Raw genomic sequence first — 19222 nt, 5'->3', positions numbered from 1 at the left:
TGTCCAAACGATCCATGTAGGCTACTTTTATGTCCATTCGTTTTCCCTTTTTTAACCCGTAATTGAAAAACGAAAAATGAACGGTTGTTGTCTTTTTAAAACGCAAAGTTGAACACCAATTTTTTTTATTTGAACTGGCTACACCAGCTGCTGCGCAAAAAAGTAAATATCGACGAATTTTCAGATGTTTGTTTATGACTTTTTGCCCCTTTATTAAACATTTAAAATATTCACAAATTAATATGGAAAACATGTCGATTTTACTGGTTTTCTAAGGCCAAATTAGAACCTGGAATTTATGTTTTTCCCGCAGTGCTGAATGAGAAGAGCCATTAATATTATTAATAAACTATTGTTTTGGCTAAAATCACATCTCCATCTCCGCTGTTAAGCAGATGCGCTTTTAGAGAGAAATGCACATTTCATACAGATTAATCAGAAGGTATTAGCTTTCGATTCGAATTTGTTCGTTTTAAAGTGGACATTTGAAGCTTTAGCCTACATAGGCTATATTTTGTTTCAGTTTTCGCGCTCCAGTTTACAGAGATCATGAAAGTGCGTCTGATATTGTTTTCTTTTATTTTACAAAAGCACAACGTTTTATTGTTATTGTGAGTTTACACAAATAAAAGTAGTTGAGAATAATGTATTATTATTTTCTGTATGACCAGAAATGATAGAGTATTTTAAGTCGTTTCCACTGTTGATAGGAAAATGCAAGTGTTCGCGCCCTCGCCTCCGTGCCATGCAGTGCGCGCTCCACATTTAGCTTTGTTCCTTTTTTGCATAAAAGCGTCTTTTAAATATAGCCTATTAAATGTTACAATAAAATAATATAAAATTATTATTATTTGCGTAGCTATACATGGACCCCAAACACACCGCGTCTTCTAAGTCAGGTGACTGTAAATGCGCAAAAACTGTTTGCATTGCGGTTTTGCGAAATATTCCTTTTTCGAATTGCCTGAAAAACCACCTCATGCGAGCGCAAAAACTTTTTTTCGATAAACGGGAGTTTTTGCGAAATTGACGTGTTTCCATTGTGCGTATTTTCAATTCGCAATTTCAATTTGAGCAATTTGAAGGGTAATGGAAACGCGGCTAATTATTATAGCCAGGAGAAAAATAATGTTGAGATAGAGAATCGTGTGAACTAGTACTAGCACTAGCCATGCTGGACCATCAAGGTGTTTGCCATAAACAGTGTCGTAAAACCTGACTTTTCAAATGAGCGTGAACGTGAACTGCGCGTGCTGCTCATTCCTGCCAGAGTGAGCGCCGCTCTCGTTCACGTTCATTGTATGAAAAGTGATTTGTTCAGTTCAGCGTTCGGCGAAAATATGAACGCGTTCAGTGAACGTCGTTCTTTGAACGCGTTCAGGCACAACACTGGTTAGATGCTTAGCAACAGACAGCCAATCAAGTGCCTCATGTTCACGTGTTGGACAGTCACAGAAATTGTATAAACAGTTGTTTCAGCGTTTGATGGGAAACATTTCAAATGGCAACAGAAAACTCACCAATTCACCTTTGGCTAAGCCCCGCCCCCCTTAGTTACTGTTGCTACGTCTGACAACTTAATCTGGGCAACACGGTGGCGGTAACGTTAGTCACCTTTAAAACTACCACAATAGCATGTCTGTAACATTAACGTTAGGTGTTTGTATCTTGAATAACAAAGTTAGCTAACATCCAGCCGCTAGTCAAAACATACAATCCTGATTTACGTGATAACTAAACCATCGCTAAGCGCTTGCTAGCACCTTGATTCTTCATTAATTAGGGTAGAGAACCGAAATCATAACCTAAAACAGCATAAAACTGTCTAACTAGTATAACTTCACAGTAAGGTTAAAAGCTAAATTTGGAGCGCTGTGAAAAAGTGTCGGACCTCTGTGGGAGCTCGTTCTTGGCTGCGCTGTGATTGGTCAATCTACATTCTAGGGTGTGGCTTAACCAAAGGCGAATTGGAGTGAAGAAGATACCTTTTCATTCTTTCCTTTACAGTCCAAAAAAACCATATAAAAAAACTTTATAGCATTCGGCAATATGAGGACGGGCAATGCAAGAGCCTTGATGTAAACACGTGGCGTTCGTCCAATCAATGACAATAATAACACAAATATGCAAATAAGAACATTAATCCAGGGTTTAGGAACGTACAGCATGAAACATCGGTTTATAAATACCCAGGATAAATTGTTAACTCTCTTATCACAGTTACAGTACCATAGCATTAAGGCAAGGACTAGTAGGCTCAGAGACCGTTTCTGCTCGATCCTGGTCCTGGAGTACCCACAGCACTGCACATTTTCAAATTCAACTCATCAGCTCGTTAGTAAAGACTCCAAGACCTCTAATATGTGTGTTAGATAAGAAAGACATTAAAATGTACAGTGCTGGGATTGAAATGACCTAAGTCAAGATATTTCTTATTTTAATACATCCTCACTGCAACTAGATATATGAGGTAGCCTAATTTTAAAAGTGTGATTTCTAGACCAAGAAAATTAATATATTTTTCTAAAAATGCTTTATCCTTATCCAGCATATTATGAACAATGGAAAAGTCATGTAAATTAATTGGTTGAAAAGATATTCAGCTTTTAAAACTTCAGAAATGTAATTACTTGGATTTCAATTATAATTACAAATTAAAATAATTATTTTAAACATTTTATTCTGTAGACACTTCAAATTTATGTAAATGAAAAAGCCATTACAGCACATTTAGCTAAACTATTAGCCTACATGAGAGGTATTATGTTCATATTTCAAATCAGTTGATATTATGTTCATATTTTCACACTCACAGAGCTTTTCTGCAGTTCCTCAGAGCAGGTAACAGTCTCCTTCGACCCTCTTGTGATGATATGATGTTTTTAAGGTCAAACTCATCCATCACCTTTTCTGACATCAAGATCAAGTTTGCCAAAGTTGAACATTGTGCAAGAGAAAGACGTTTGTTTTTTGTTCCAGATTGTAAAAATGCCTGCATTTCGTCAACAAGAGAACTATCCTTCATCTCAATCAAGCAGTGACACAGATTCATCCATCTTTCAGGGCTGACATTGTCTTCTGGACTTTCTGTGTTTTCGTGTTTTTTAAGGTTTTGGATTATTTTCTCTCTGCTCTCTGGGTTGTTCTCTGTGTGAATCAGCAGATCCTGTAAGAGTCTCTGATTGGACTCCAGTGAGATGCCATGAAGGAATCGAAGGAAAAGATCCAGGTGTCCATTTTTACTCTTCAAGGCTTTATTCATTGCTCCCTTCAGAAACACATCCAAAGGAACAATCTCACACTCAGATCTGGACTTTCCTGTCAGGACAGTCTTACTTGAGAGCAACTTGAAAGTTCTGGAAACATTCTTACACCAACTTCTGACCTTTCCAGATCGAGTTCTGGACTTTCCTGTCAGGAACATTTTCAGAGCTTCACTGTTCTTGTGTAAATAACAGAAAAACACATACAGAGCTGCAAAAAACTCCTGAAAGCTCAGATGTACAAAGCTGTAAACCTTCCTGTGATAAATCACAGATTCCTCCCTAAAGATCTCAGTGCAAATCCCAGAATACACTGAGGCGTCAGTGACATCTATGCCGCTCTCAATCAGGTCCTCCTTATAGAACATCACATTGCCCTTCATCAGCTGATTGAAAGCCAGTTCAGCAAGTTTCACAATCACTTCTCTGTTGGACTGCAGGAGTTTCTCTGGATCTCTCTCTTCATACTTCTGGTTCCTCATGCTAGTCTGAATGAGGAGGAAGTGTATGTACATTTCAGTCAGAGTTTGAGGGATTTCTGCACTGAGATCTTGTTTCAGGATGTTTTGAAGCACAGTGGCTGAGATCCAGCAGAAGACTGGTATGTGGCACATGATGTGGAGGCTTCTTGCTCTTCTGATGTGTGAGATGATTCTGCTGGCTTGATCCTCATCACTGATTCTCTTCCTGAAATATTCCTCCTTCTGAGGGTCATTGAATCCCTGAATTTCGGTCACACGGTTGATGTATTCTGAGGGGATCTGATTGGCTGCTGCTGGTCTGGTGGTGATCCAGATGAGAGCAGAGGGAAGGAGATCTCCTTTCATGAGGTTTGACATCAACACACCCACTGATGAAGACTCCGTCACATCAGAAACTTTCTCACTGTCTGAAAACATCAGTGTAATTCTGCTCTCATCCAGACCATCAAAGATCAACACAACTGTGCATTCATCATAAATCTTTGAGTCCAGATCTTGAAGTTCAGGATGAAAGTCCAGCAGAAGTCTGTGAAGACTGTACTGATGATCTTTAATCAAGTTCAGCTCTCTAAATGGAAGCACAAACATGAAATCTACACCCTGATTGGCTTTTCCCTCGGCCCAGTCCAGAATGAACTTCTGCACAGAGACGGTTTTTCCAATTCCAGCGATGCCTTTAGTAAGAACAGTCTTGATTTTGTCCTTCTTCTCTCTTCTCTTCTCCTCATATCCTAGTTCAGGTGAAGGATCAAAGATGTCATTGCAGTTGATTGGAGTGTCTTGGAGTGTCTTGTAACTTTTCTCCATCTGTAGCACCTCATGTTCTTCATTCACCCCTTCACTCTCTCCCTCTATGATGTACAGCTGTGTGTAAATCCTGTTCAGGAGAGTCTGATTCTCTTGTAGTTTGATTCCCTCAAATAAGCTCTCATACTTGTCCTTCATGCTGGTTTTGTGCTGGTCTTTGACTCTCTGCAGATCATCATGCACTGGCTGGTGAGAGTCGAGCTGCAGGGCTGCTTCTGTGTCATGATGACTGATGTGTTTCTGACAGGAGGAGGATGAGCTGGTCTGACAGGACACATCTCTGATCTGGTCAGCTCTGCCACCACTGAAAACACATTAAGATGAACAGAGACACAATAACTTCTGTTAATAAATATATAAAATCATACTACATGTAGAAACTGTCTTCCTAATATCACACATGGAGATCCTCGCAAGTTCTTGCACAGATTTTATTTACCGATGTTGCCAACAAACTGTTAATTAACCCTCTGGGGTCTAAGGTCTTTTTGGGGTCCTTGAGATGTTCTGACATGCCCTGACATTTGTGCTTTTTTCAGTTGCTTATAAACATATTAATGGCAAAAAAAAATTACACACTATTTAGCACAAACAGGGCTACCATAATATGTGAGCAACAAGAATGTACATGTCTGCATTTTTGAGAGAATAATGTTTATGCATGGTTATTGAAAAAACTAAAAACTAAAGTTTCTGAAATAAGGCCATAAAACACATTCTAAATATGTGCCAATAAGACTTTTGTCTAATGGATGTCATCACCTAGTGTTTTTTCTTCAAAATGATGTGAAAATCTCCCTGCCTTATCATTCACATAACACAATACATTGATTTGAATTTTGCAAAGCACTTTCTGTTTGGAAAGGCAATATGCGGAGTGGGCGTACGTGAGCAACGATCATGCATATTTAGTGGTTCACACCTTAGGAGACAATGGGGCCTGCATACTTAATTAGCCATTCATTCAGGTGAGTCACTGAGCCACAAGAATGCAAGAGCAACAGTTGGAAGCATCTCAATTCTTTTTTTATTTTTCCACATATTGGCCCTCATTTATCAAAAGTGCGTACACCAAATTTCCAGCTGTACACCTGGCGTACACCCAAAACCACGGTGACTTTGAGATTTATCAATATGGACGTTGGCGTACAGCACGCTCAAATCCTACGCCAGCTCAGGAGGTGGTGTACGCACGTTTTGAGTGCGGGAATGCGCAGAAAAACAATTCCTAACACCACAAAACGCACTGACAAACTAAAAGATATGATATATTATGACCCACTGTAAAAAAACAACAACATAGTAATTATAAACTTCAGTGTTTATTTTTGTGCAACATGGACTTCAATGTTTAATTTGTGTGATTTTACTAAAGCATTTGATTTGTAGGCATATGTATTCCTTAAGTTGCGAGCCTGTGCGCTTTACCTGAGTTTTAAGCCTTGTTTATACTTTCGCCTGGCTCCGCAGCGCGAGTCTCCGCAGACTGCGCGCGCACCTCCCCAAACGGACGAGGCGTTTATACTTGACGCGCTCGCCATTGTACTATTCTTTGAAACGATGGTTAGGCCAGGGTTAGGCCCGGCAGGTGTGCACGGACTGGGTTTAGTAATGAAAGGCTTTCAATGACCAAAAAAATTATTCAGACTGACAAAATAATAAAAATGACACTCTTCTTCTTTTAAATAATAATACAAATAATAATAATAACGACATTCTTCTCCTAAATAACAATAAGCGTCATTAATAATAAAAATCTAGAAATCAATTTTGTTTCTTTCCACTTCCCTGGTTTCGCTTTCTCTTTCTCAAAGAAGTTTCTCTTCTTTGCCGTCTTCCGTGTGTCCATGGCGTAAAATGAGGGCGTGGGGGGAGCGGAGACATGAATATATAGGGGCGTGTTATTCTAATGACGCTCGTTTTCAGCCGCGGCATTTATCAAGGGCAGGTATTGCGTACACCTGGATTTCAAAGGTACGCACAGCTTCATAAATCAGGCGATGAGAGGAGTGTAAGCATAATCTTACGCCAATATATACGCCCGTTTCTACGCAAGAATGATAAATGAGGGCCATTGTGCTTGCAATTTGGCCTATAATATCCAAGGAAAACATGTCTAGTAATTCTCATACTGTATTTTCAGTTTTGGAATATTTACCCTCTCCCCAAATTTGTTACTAATAAAACACAATAAAAATTATTTAAAGAAAAAAATTGTTTACCTTTTAATAGTTTGTTTACATCTACCTTTTGAGGGACATTTTCCATTATTATTATTCCTCACAGCGCTGCGAGACGGTGTAAACAAGTAATGATCTGAATAAACTTGTGTTTTCTCGAGCTGATATGGGGCTCGAGAAAACACAGCCCCCTCACAGGTTTGCGCCGTGGATTCCCGCGAGTCAGACGTGGATGCTGTGTTTGTTTTAGGCTCGCGCAGTCTTCACTCGGACGCGCGCTTCAATCCGTTGTGGAGACTCTCTATTCGTTCCAGTGAAATTACAAAACAAAATACACACAAACATGTCTCTGCCTGATATACAACCACTGATAAACATAATCTGATTTGATAAAAAAATATATATATATATATATATATGAGTGCAGATTCGAACTCAGAACCTCTGACACGCTTGGCAAATGTTCTACCACTAGACCACTTGAGTACACGAATATACTCACGTGAAAACTCGGTGTTTACTCGGCGTGATCAATTCGCTCTTTAAAAAGCTGCCGTTCATGTCTGAGTTACAATCTTCCTCTGAGGAAAAGGTGAGTTCTTCCTCGCTGTCCAGAATCATCTGAAGGGCATCTTTACCGGAGAAACGAGCCATCCTCTCTAAACGCGATGAACTATCAGTGAATCTGATGAAGAAACTTTTTGTTTTTATGGCATTGATCGGGGGCGGGTGCGAAGCATCTAGATCACCTAAACTATTTACCATGTGAATAGTGCCGGGGGCGGGGCGGCCTCAGCTCATTATAGAGATAATGAGACAGAAAGAAAAAACGGCACCTCTCCTTGCTTTCAAACGGATTACATGAGTTGAAAACATTTGTTTTTTATATTAATTACTTCACTTAAAAGAAGAGAATTCAAGCTTCATAAAGACATATCTCACGTGCCTGTGTGAGAAGTATTCGCTGAGTTACAGTTCATTTTCGGACGCGTTTCAGAATGGACTTCACTGACGGAGAGGAGGCAGAACTCGCAAATGTTTATTTTTCTTTATTTGGCGAAAAGCACAACACTTTGTTTTTATTATGAGTATACACAAAAAAAAATACACACTTAACAGGATCGATTGATGTATAACACAAGCATATAAAATAAAAATTTATATTAGAATTTTGATTCTTTTTTGCACTGATAAGGAAAAAAACGAGCCTATCACGCCGGCGCGATAGCCGACCCCAGGGGGTTAATTATGCACATCAGGCATTTGGGGGCAGATAATGACCTGCATATTAAAAGTAATGAGACATCAATATTTCAGTAGTCAAAATGTTTGAATAAAAGAGAAAGGCGGCTAAAATTCTTGACCAGATTTAACAGAAACCATTATTTTAAAATATCACAGAAACACTGACATGAAGTAAAAGCAGTGTTCATGTGAAATGATTACATGCAATTGATTTACTTGTAAATGGCGACGGATGATACTTAAATCAACAGTTATTCTGAAGAATATGTAAAGTTTGCTGTTGGAGCTAAAGGCAAAATAATTAACATGATAATCAACCGCTGGCTTACTTTTCCATTTGTTGACATGACATGGTTTGATTCAGATGGTAAATATCGTATTAGGTTTTGTGTCCAACTTAAAGATAATCACCATATTTATAATGAAACCAATATATTTAAAAAAATATATATTAATCATATAATAAAATATCATTAAATAGTATTGTTACTACTGTAAAGCCAATATCATTTTTTATGGGATCTCATTCAAAGCTTCCAGAATCTTTAGTTTTTAAATATTTTTTCTGTGTTTTTATATAATGAACAGTTTAATTTTAATGACAGTATATTATTAAACAAAAATGCATTTATTTTAATTATTAAAATAAACAGAACTAAAGTGATTGTTTTGAACAAGTACTAACTTAGATTATGCAAAACACATTACTTCATTGCTAAAGTGTTTGTATCAATACTGGGGGCCTTTTGCCCCATCCTGATGAGTCTTTTAAATCTTATAAATGTATAATGTGGCAATAAAGTTGATAGATTGGATAACTCTGGATAGATTTTACGCAGACTATAGTCTAGTGGTTCTCAATCCTGGTCCTGGGGACCCACAGCTCTGCACAGTTTGTATGTCTCCCTCATTTAACACACCTGATTCAGATCATCATCTCGTTAGGAAAGAGCTCTGAACTGAACTGTCAGACATATAAAATGTGCAGAGTTGTGGGTCCCCAGGACCAGGATTGAGAACCACTGGTCTATAGGATAGTCGGGGGTAAAAGACTTAAAGGTTATTGCCGCCTCATACATGTATACGATTTTTTACCAAAACAAACCACTTTAATGATTTATTTTCCCACAAAATGTCCATCCATCAATATTCATTAAAAACATGTATTTATTCTGCAATCATACTCTATGCATAAAGAGCAAATGGCTCTGAATAGAGAGTGAGATTCCAGAGGCAGCCAGAAAAACATACTCCAGTTAATATTAGATCAATACTATTATTAAATCTACAACTGCAGACCTGAGTTCACCTTCACTGCACCACAGTTTGACAGTGTTCAGACCCTCAACATAACAATAATCTCAGACAGCAGCGTTTGATCAATATCATCAGCTCTGTCGGCCTAGAGAAGTTTTAGATGCTGCTCTGATCAGACTCTTCACTGATAGCAACATCATTCCTCTGAACCTCAAATAATATTGGCATTAATCAAAATAATTATGCTGTTTTGTGCATATATGATACATACATCTTCTGTTAAGCTGCTTTTAAACAGTTTATATTTTCATAAAAGTCTTAAACAAATAAACTGTGGTAACTATTTCGATGGTTCACTTTAGACATTCTACTAACCAGAAGTTACTTTGCAACTACATGTGAACTACAAGTCATTAGAGTATGAGTAGACTGTTTAATATCTGCTAAGACTTTATTTTGATGATCCTCAACAGACATTTTACTGACTATAAGCAATGTTACAATTACTCTACTAACCCGAACCCTAACACATTACCCTTACCTAACAGTCTACTTACAGTCTACTAATACTCTAATGAGAGTTAGTTGACATGTAGTTGCGATTTACTTATAGTTTACTTATAGGCACTTTTCCACTGCGTGGTTCGACTAGGCACGACTGGGCTCAGCTCGGCTCTCTTTATTTGTGGCTCGGTTTGCTTTTCCACTGCAGTTTAGCACCGCTTCTAAGTGATCATAGGCGGCGATCTCATGGTCAAGCACCCACAGAAAAATACGAGATATATTGTATTGATTTTAACCAATAAAAAAATCTATTGCCGTTTTCAGACACGATTATCTTCACCTTTTTATAGTTTATTTGAGGCAGTTTCTATGGCGTCATTTTAATTACAAATGTTGAGAGCGCATCCAAGTAATGCGCGAGCACAAATCTCTCAACTTGGGGGGGTTGGGGGGTGTAATTGTGATTGTCAAAACATTTGGTAACTAAACAGAATTTTACACAATTTTCACGATTTCAATTCAATTCTTGGGATTTGATTTCAAACTTGATTCAATATTGACTCTTTGGATAAATATTAGGTAGGCTACAGTAGAGAGCCTACATGTTAATTTTTCTCAAGAAAAAATATATTTCACATAATTTTGTAAACATACAGAGAGCCCTGTCAGCTGGTATTATTAAAGGTTAAAAATAACAAATTAAATTAAATATAATTTGGTTTTCATTATAATAACAATTATGACACAAGTAAAAATATAATACAAATGTAATATAGTGCACATATTTAGCAAAATACTCTATAGCTATTTTTTCTAGTCAACTAACTTATCTAGGTCCTTAAATGGCTTTCCTGAGGTAAATGTAACATTCTGTGACATAATTGTTGTCCTGCAGTTTTATTGACCTCTTTCCGTGGCTGAAAAACACTGATTGATCGATATTATTTATGAGGCATAAGTACATTTTGGTAAGTTGTACTGTATCTTTAAATAAAAAGTAACAGATGATCGGTTTACTTGAACTGAGGCGCTACAGCGATCTGTCACGTCACATTTACAAGCCAAAACAGAATTTTTTGTCTGAATTTCATAATAAAATGGACAGAACTTGAGAGCTGAGAATTTTTTTCATATCAAAAGTAACCTGCTCTGTCTAGTCTGTCGGTCTCAGTGTCTTTGCTCCGGGATTTTTGCTCCGTGAGAGCGTGTGGAAAGTGTAAAGTCTCACGCTGAATGCGTAGAGTTGGCAGCCCAGCTTTTAGAAGGGGGATAAATCGTCGGCAGCGTTCCTCCTTCCGCCATGCTTCTTCTCCATGTGAGGATTCATTACATTAGACTAGAGTGCGCACTGCGCCGCATGCACACAGTGCTTCTGATGTGAGGATTGTTTACATTAGACTAGAGTGCGCACTGCGCCGCATGCTCACAGTGCTTCTTCATGTGAGGATTCATTACATTAGACTAGAGTGCGCACTGCGCCGCATGCTCACAGTGCTTCTGCATGTGGGGATTCATTACATTAGACTAGAGTGCGCACTGCGCCGCATGCTCACAGTGCTTCTCCATGTGAGGATTCATTACATTAGACTAGAGTGCGCACTGCGCCGCATGCTCACAGTGCTTCTTCATGTGAGGATTGTTTACATTAGACTAGAGTGCGCACTGCACCGCATGCACACAGTGCTTCTACGTGTGGGGATTGTTTACATCAGTGCGCGCACGTGTTTCGCACAGCATATACGCAGTGTTTGTTTAAACGGTTGATGGAAAATAAGCTAATGCGCATTCTATAAATATAAATTCTGATCTATTATTTTTCACGGTATTTTGAAGTGTCCACGCTAACAATATCGTGCATATTCATTACCGCGATTTATCGCATTACCGAATACCGGCACATGTCTAGTAATTACTGACAGAATTTTCATTTTTGGGTGAACTAACCCTTTAATGTTAATCAAAGAACAAAGGTAAGAGAGTAAATTAGGATTTATTACATACGAATTTTTGGTAGATTTACAATGCTAATAACCATGGAAATGCATCATTACAGTCTGAAAATATCTCTTAACACAATGCAATCACTAGTAAGACTTCCTGTTAATAAAGTATCTGGTAAGAATCTATTCCATATTAACAATGCATTAAATCACATTACACGTTAATATAAATAAAATAAAACAAATTAAGTGATGTCTCATGTCTGAAGTCAAGGAGGCTTCCAATCTATGAAGGTAAATCAGTAGCAAAACTCGAGAGCACGTAAATGTGAATTTGAGAACTTGTACAATAAATATTTGTACTTGTACATGAACATTTACACTCACGGCTCCAATGTGAAAACCTGTAAAATAAAAATCTGAAGTTGAATGTTGAAATTTGCACTCTCATACAATAGTCACAAACCTGTATTCTGAATTTGAAGCTGCAGACAAGTAGACACAAATGTGTAAAATGCCATTCACAGAAATACAACGACAGACACAAACTTGTAATATATATTTTGCGTTTAATCTTACATTCACATTCGCAGTACTACCTCAATTAGGCACTTGCAACTTCTCAAATCTGTCACTGCAATTTCAAATTTCGCGCCTTGACTTTTGCTACTCTTTTCGCGATATATCAGGTGCAAAACTAACTTGTGCACTTGAAACTGAGAGGCGGCGAGAGAGAAAGGGGGGCGGGAGCGGGGGTGTTCAAAGGAGCCGTTTTATTGGTTGGCAGCTAGCCAATGAAATGGGACTTCGATGATGTCACGAAACTCGTGTGCACTGAAACGTTAACATGGCTTAATGCATTAGACTGATATTAAAGAAATAAACGATATTATCAAACTCAGTAAACACAATGCTTATAATGCCTACTACAGAAAAGCAGATGAGCACAGAATATGACGAAAGAAAGCAAATGTGTGTTCAGTGCAAATAAACTTGCTGCCTGTGTTTTATTAATAATTTAACGAATTATGTGGGGGGGGGGTTTATTTATTTTTTTATAACTGTTGGTCCATTAAGCCTTATTACGCGTTTTCTTGGTTTTCTGTGGGAGGAAAACGTACAATTAAACTCGTTGCATCCATATTCAGAGCTCAATTGCTTTGCTTTATTTGTATGGTGTTTCCTGAGTTTGGTCTTTTAATACCACTGTCTCAATTAAACACGTTGTGTTCATATTCTGTGCTCATCTGCTTTTCTGTAGTATGAAAACCAAGAAAACGCTTAAGGCTTAATGGACCAACAGTTATAAAATAAATAAAATAAAATAAAATAAAAAAAACACATAATTCGTTAAATTATTAATAAAACACAGGCAGCAAGTTTATTTACACTGAACACACATTTGCTTTCTTTCGTCATATTCTGTTCTCATCTGCTTTTCTGTAGTAGGCATTATAAGCATTGTGTTTACTGAGTTTGATAATATTGTTTATTTCTTTAATATCAGTCTAATGCATTAAGCCATGTTAGCGTTTCAGTGCACACGAGTTTCGTGACATCATCGAAGTCCCATTTCATTGGCTAGCTGCCAACCAATAAAACGGCTCCTTTGAACACCCCCGCTCCCGCCCCCCTTTCTCTCTCGCCGCCTCTCAGTTTCAAGTGCACAAGTTAGTTTTGCACCTGATATATCGCGAAAAGAGTAGCAAAAGTCAAGGCGCGAAATTTGAAATTGCAGTGACAGATTTGAGAAGTTGTAAGTGCCTAATTGAGGAAGTACCGCGAATGTGAACGTAAGATTAAACGCAAAATATATATTACAAGTTTGTGTCTGTCGTTGTATTTCTGTGAATGGCATTTTACACATTTGTGTCTACTTGTCTGCAGCTTCAAATGCAGAATACAGGTTTGTGACTATTGTATGCGAGTGCAAATTTCAACATTCAACTTCAGATTTTTATTTTACAGGTTTTCACATTGGAGCTGTGAGTGTAAATGTTCATGTACAAGTACAAATATTTATTGTACAAGTTCTCAAATTCACATTTACGTGCTCTCGAGTTTTGCTACTGATTTATCTTCATACCAATCACATTGTAACCAATGACATTTGAGGTTATTAAAACAGTAAGTCCCGCCCCTCGACTGCCAAAAAATAAAAGTGTTCGAGCGAGCAAAAGCAGCAGGCGAGTGGAGATCAAGTGCCAGAGAGTGGGGAATGATCATGCTCATGGGTATGAATGAGCTTGCGAGTTCCCGTTTCCTCGTGTGTAGATCTGTTATCCTCTCGCGAATGTCATTTACTGCGCATGTCAGTTGTGCGCTCCGTTAATTTTGTCATTGATTTGCCACCATACAACGGGCATAGTTCAAATGACTCTGTACGCAATTGGATAGTTCTTCAACCAATCAGCGACACGAAAACTCCAGGCAGGAAACGTGTTAACAAACTTGCTGGTTTGTAGCATTGATCAGCGGTTTGCAAAAGCAACAAGTGCATCGAGCAATTTTTGCAGGTTGTGCAATAAAACATGAAAGTGATTGGAATTTACAGCCACTCGAGCGATTTGTTTGCTAAACTAAATAAGCCATTGAGCATCGTTGAGAGGTTAAACGGAATTGGATTGACGGTTGCTTGCTGTCACTTCTCTATCGTCATTGGGTTAAACCCGCGCGCCATGTGGATAAGCCAGTTTGTGATTGGTTCCCGCAAATTTGTAACCGAAGCAGCAGAGATAAATGTACAGGTTTCCAGCCTGAGCTGCAGGGCGAAATCAAAACGCCCCAGATAAGGCTGGGTTTACCCAGTACCCAGCAACCATACACACACTTGTTTTTGTCTGTATGGGTGTTATTAACAGTTTTTTAGAGGCGATGAACCAATATAATATCTTGACTGCCCAGACAGCCCTGAACTTCATGATACTCACACAGGGTCAGAGGTCACAGCAGGTCCATCACTGAGATCAGGGGGCTCATGCTTGGAGATGTTACTCTTCATGGACACACAGCTGAATCCTGGAGATGGTCCATCACTGAGTCTAGGGGGATCCATCATGGAGTTGTTACTCTTCATGGACACACAGCTGAATCCTGAAGATGGTCCATCACTGAGTCTAGGGGGATCCATCATGGAGTTGTTACTCTTCATGGACACACAGCTGAATCCTGAAGATGGTCCATCACTGAGTCTAGGGGGATCCATCATGGAGTTGTTACTCTTCATGGACACACAGCTGAATCCTGAAGATGGTCCATCACTGAGTCTAGGGGGATCCATCATTGAGTTGTTACTCTTCATGGACACACAGCTGAAACCTGAAGATGGTCCATCACTGAGTCTAGGGGGATCCATCATGGAGTTGTTACTCTTCATGGACACACAGCTGGATACTGGAGATGGTGCTCTCTGGGTGTGAACAGACGCCTCCTCCTCTCTATCCTCACACACACTCATTTTACATGTACGGTTATCCTCCTCTCTCTCCTCACACACACTCATTTTACAGGTACGGTCCTCCTCTCTCTCCTCACACACACTCATTTTACAGGTACGGTTCTCCTCCCCTCTCTCCTCAAACACACTCATTTTACAGGAAGTTTCTCCTCTTCCTCCTTGACATGACAGGCCTTGATCTTAAAGGCCTGTATGTGAACACAGAAAACATGCACAAAACACAATTGAATTTTGACACATTTTATTTAAATGGCATTTAATTCATTTTAACTTAACGTCAACAGTTTTTCTGCAGTTAATAGTAGGCTATGTCCGACATGTCGGCGTTTAAACACTGGATTCACCTTCACTTTAATGACACTGCTGAACTCTAGCAGGTGTTTTTCACAATCTGTTTAGTCGTCTCGCATTAAGCAAATATGATGTTACTTTTAATGTTTATCCTACGGCCACACTTTCTTTCCCCAGTATTACTGCGTCACTCAACATACATTACAATATTATAAAAAATAATTAAATACGTATTTAAAGTCAACCGAAGATTTCAACATTAAACTAATATTCTCCTGTTAAAGAAAAAAGTAAGTGTAAGTTTTTTTCTGCCATTTTATGAGTGTTACAGTTGACGTGTCGTGAAGTAGGACTAGATAACGAAAGTAACCTTAAACACTTATCATGTATTTGAGTTTGAGTTCGTCAAGGTCTGTTGAGACGCAAATACTTTATCGACATTACAGCTATGAAAAGTTTAACGAACTTACTGTCACATGTTAAGCGATTGATGATTTTCTATCTTCCGAAATGGCGTCTTTACAGTCATCGGCTGCTCTCGATTTCACCGTGAGACAGGTAAATGTCACAGGTAAACATCCAGCAGCTCCTCCTCGAATGGATTTTTTTTCTCACTTCCGGGTTTGAAACGAGTAAATAAATTACAGCTGTGCCATATAAATGCGAGACCATATTAAAAGAAAATGCGTTCCTACTTCCACAATTTGTATTAGGCTACATAGGAATAGAAAAGTAATAAAATAAATAAAAATAAATAAAAAACATTTGGGGATTCATTTGTTTTTACATGTTAAATGGAAATATTGGACATTTTAATGGAAATACACAAACAAAAATTCTACAATTTAGAATATTGCTAATTACCAAACTAGTACTTTTGAACATTTTGTTGATTAACTTTGCAACTCCATATCAGTCATTAGATTAGATATTAGTAGACAGTCTGCTTAAAGGGATACTCCACTTTAAAATGAAAATTCTGTCATCATATACTCACCCGGTACACACTGATGATGGCTTAGGCCGAAACGCGTCTGTGAGGGCATGGTAATAATAAATGTATGAAAATAGAACCTGAGAGTGCGGTTTTTCATCTTTACTTTTGATAAACGTTTTTTATTACTCGCACCCATAAACTAATTTGCGAGTTGAGCGCGCCTGCTCTTAGTACTATCATATACTCACCCTCATGTTGTTTCAATCCTTTATGAATTTCTTTCTGCTGAACAGAATATCAGTAACCAGACAGTTTCTGGTCTCATTGACTTCCATAGTATATTTTTTTCTTAATCTAAAAGATTAATGGTCTGGCGTCAACTAATGAAAATCAGCCAGCTCGAGGGGCTGCACCAAGCATGTGTTTGAAAATCTCACTGCACGCAATTGGATAACACTACGACTAATCACAACAAGTTATCGCTTAGCTTCCAGCGGAGCTAACTGGTAGATTCAGGGGGGCAGGGTTTCATAAAATATTGAAGCTTCCCCTGGGGGCCGCCATTGATTAGCAGACCATCACCTGCTGTTAGCATCCCATTGACTCCCATTCATTTTGGCGTCACTTTGACAGCGAATAACTTTACATCTGAGGCGTTTAAAGACTCCATTTGTCCATTTTTTATTTCTAAAGAAACACGAAAATGTATAAAAGGCTCCATTACCTTGTATCTTACGTTATGGCCCCGTAGATGCAGTTTTTGTAAAAATAGGCTAATGATTGCGTCATAACCACGCGACTCTCTGTTGCACAATAGAAAGATTACCGTATGGACTGGAGGAAAAGCTCGCGCGCAATCGGGGGGACGTGGAGGCAAAATGACAAAGTCATTAATCAGAATACTTAGCAAAAGTTGGTCCTGCTCCTAGCTCATGGACACCTACTCACGCTCTCCGTCTCTGCAAGTTTTGGAAGGGAATGATTCAGATTTCGCTTGGCACAGCTACTAGAAGACAGACGGGTTGCTCACGTCACATCTACGTCTTCCAGCTCGGTCACCGTGATTTTGCGAAGTAAGACATGTTCCTGGATCAACATATTTTGTTGATCCTGGATTAACATTCCTGCCCCAAAATTTAGTCCTAACCCTATCCCTACCCCTAAACCTAACCCTACCCAAACTTTTCTAAAATCTGAGGGACATGACAGGTGAATAACACTGATGTTGAAGCACCTCACCCTGGTTTTAAGCCTAAACTTGACATAAACTGTAAACTTGTTCCTCAAATCTGATTGGTTGATTGGAAAGTTGTTCCAGGATCAACAAAGATGTTGGTCTACTATTTCTGGTGGATTTTCGAAGTGTGGATCCGTACATTCTGAAGGCTAATATTACCCACAACCCCATCCACAGTGGGTGCGGCGTCAGGCCTCGGAGACATAACATAAAATTTAACACATCTAAGACATTTGGACATTTAAAATAAAATGTCCAATGAAGGGGATAAAAGTGTAAAAAAAAATCAAGTGGTACTTGAATTTGGTCAAATGACGTCCAGCTCCTCCTCTCAGGACGTCTAATGGGGTGGTGCAGATGTCGTGCCAAGGTACTTCCCAGTTAATACAGAACGTTCCCCTAATGTTATTTTTTGGTTATTTTTGTGGGAACCAAATACTTACGTTAGGGGAACGTTCTTTTTTGGTTTTATTTTTATGTAACAATAAAATAACGTTCCCAGAACGTTGCTGGGTGGTTACCATAAAAAATAACGTTCTGGGAACCATAAACTAACATTCTGAGAATGTTCTGGGTACCAAAAACTAACGTTATGGGAACCAAAAATTGTTAGCTGGGTTACCCCTGAAAGGAAATGTATCCCCGGTCGTGGGAGTGCGCACACATTTAGCAGTAAATTGGTTTGACCAAAGTAAATGAAACTATAACAAGTGAATTGTTTAAGTTATCGTTTTACTGATATTGTTTTATCAACGAGGTTTAGCAAAGACAGCTATCATGTGGCATCTATCAAAATAAATGCTTTTATTCTTCTGTAGGTTAAAGATCGAACTTCATTGCACTGAATTGAGAATATCTAAAGTTACTGAAAAACTAAGACGACCATACCGTTTCACAGCCTTTGGATATAAAATTGTACTGAATCCCCCCTCCAACTTCCACGGTGAATTATTATCAAAATCATTTAATAATCCTAATAAATACTAATAAATAATACTAATAAATAGTGGGAAATGTCATACACAAAAAGCGATTGTACAGATGATGGCCTATCATCAAGTGTTTTATTGTGTGAATACTGTACATCATGTCTAATAACAGCAGTGAATATGGACATGTTTCTTGTTTCCTGACAAAAGTTATAGTGGGATTTTTTTCAGACCGTTTTTAAACCTGCTATAAAAATATCCCCTCTCCATAATGCACAGATGATGGCCTATCAACATCTCCACTTCCTGTGGCGCCTGAAGAAAGCAAGGAAAGCCCCCCACCACCCATCCTCACCACATTCTACAGAGATACTATAGAGAGTGTTTCAGTCAGCTGCATCACTTTCTGGCATGGGAATTGTAGGGCCTCCAACTGCAGGGGATAGTGAAGACAGCTAGGTAAGATCATAGGATCTGCACTCCCACCAGTCTATGACATCTACAATGCTCAGTGTTTTGGAGGGCCGTCAGCATCATGAAGGACTCCACACACCCACTTCACCCTTCTTACCCTCTAGCAGGAGATACCAGAGCATCCGCGCTGCCATCACCAGATTATGAAACCGTTTTAGTTTCTTCTCAACACTCTAACCACCAAAGCTCCTGCAAAATGAACATCAAACACTTCCACAC

At 38.7% G+C, this 19222-nt stretch overlaps 1 protein-coding gene across 2 annotated transcripts in view; it reads right to left on the bottom strand.

The window, feature by feature from the left end:
• LOC311295345 (NACHT, LRR and PYD domains-containing protein 3-like) overlaps positions 1 to 15993 on the bottom strand; it is a 50676-nt gene extending 34683 nt beyond the window's left edge. The window contains exons 1-3 of one of the 2 annotated variants that reach the window (XM_084416671.1): positions 15897 to 15993; positions 14609 to 15323; positions 2814 to 4856 (exon numbers count right to left, since the gene is read on the bottom strand). In XM_084416671.1, the coding sequence (XP_084272797.1) occupies positions 2814 to 4856; positions 14609 to 15267 (2702 nt within the window). In that variant the 5' untranslated portion in view covers positions 15268 to 15323; positions 15897 to 15993. The remainder of the gene's footprint in view (positions 1 to 2813; positions 4857 to 14608; positions 15324 to 15896) is intronic. The other variant, XM_084416670.1, reaches the window with a different exon arrangement.
• Positions 15994 to 19222: the final 3229 nt, after the last annotated feature.

Source organism: Rutilus rutilus (genome assembly GCF_951802725.1).
Source record: "Rutilus rutilus genome assembly, chromosome: 1".
In the NCBI taxonomy this organism is placed as follows: domain Eukaryota; kingdom Metazoa; phylum Chordata; class Actinopteri; order Cypriniformes; family Leuciscidae; genus Rutilus; species Rutilus rutilus.
The sequence above is the reverse complement of the archived record's forward strand: the minus strand, read 5'-3'. Positions and strand labels throughout refer to the sequence as shown.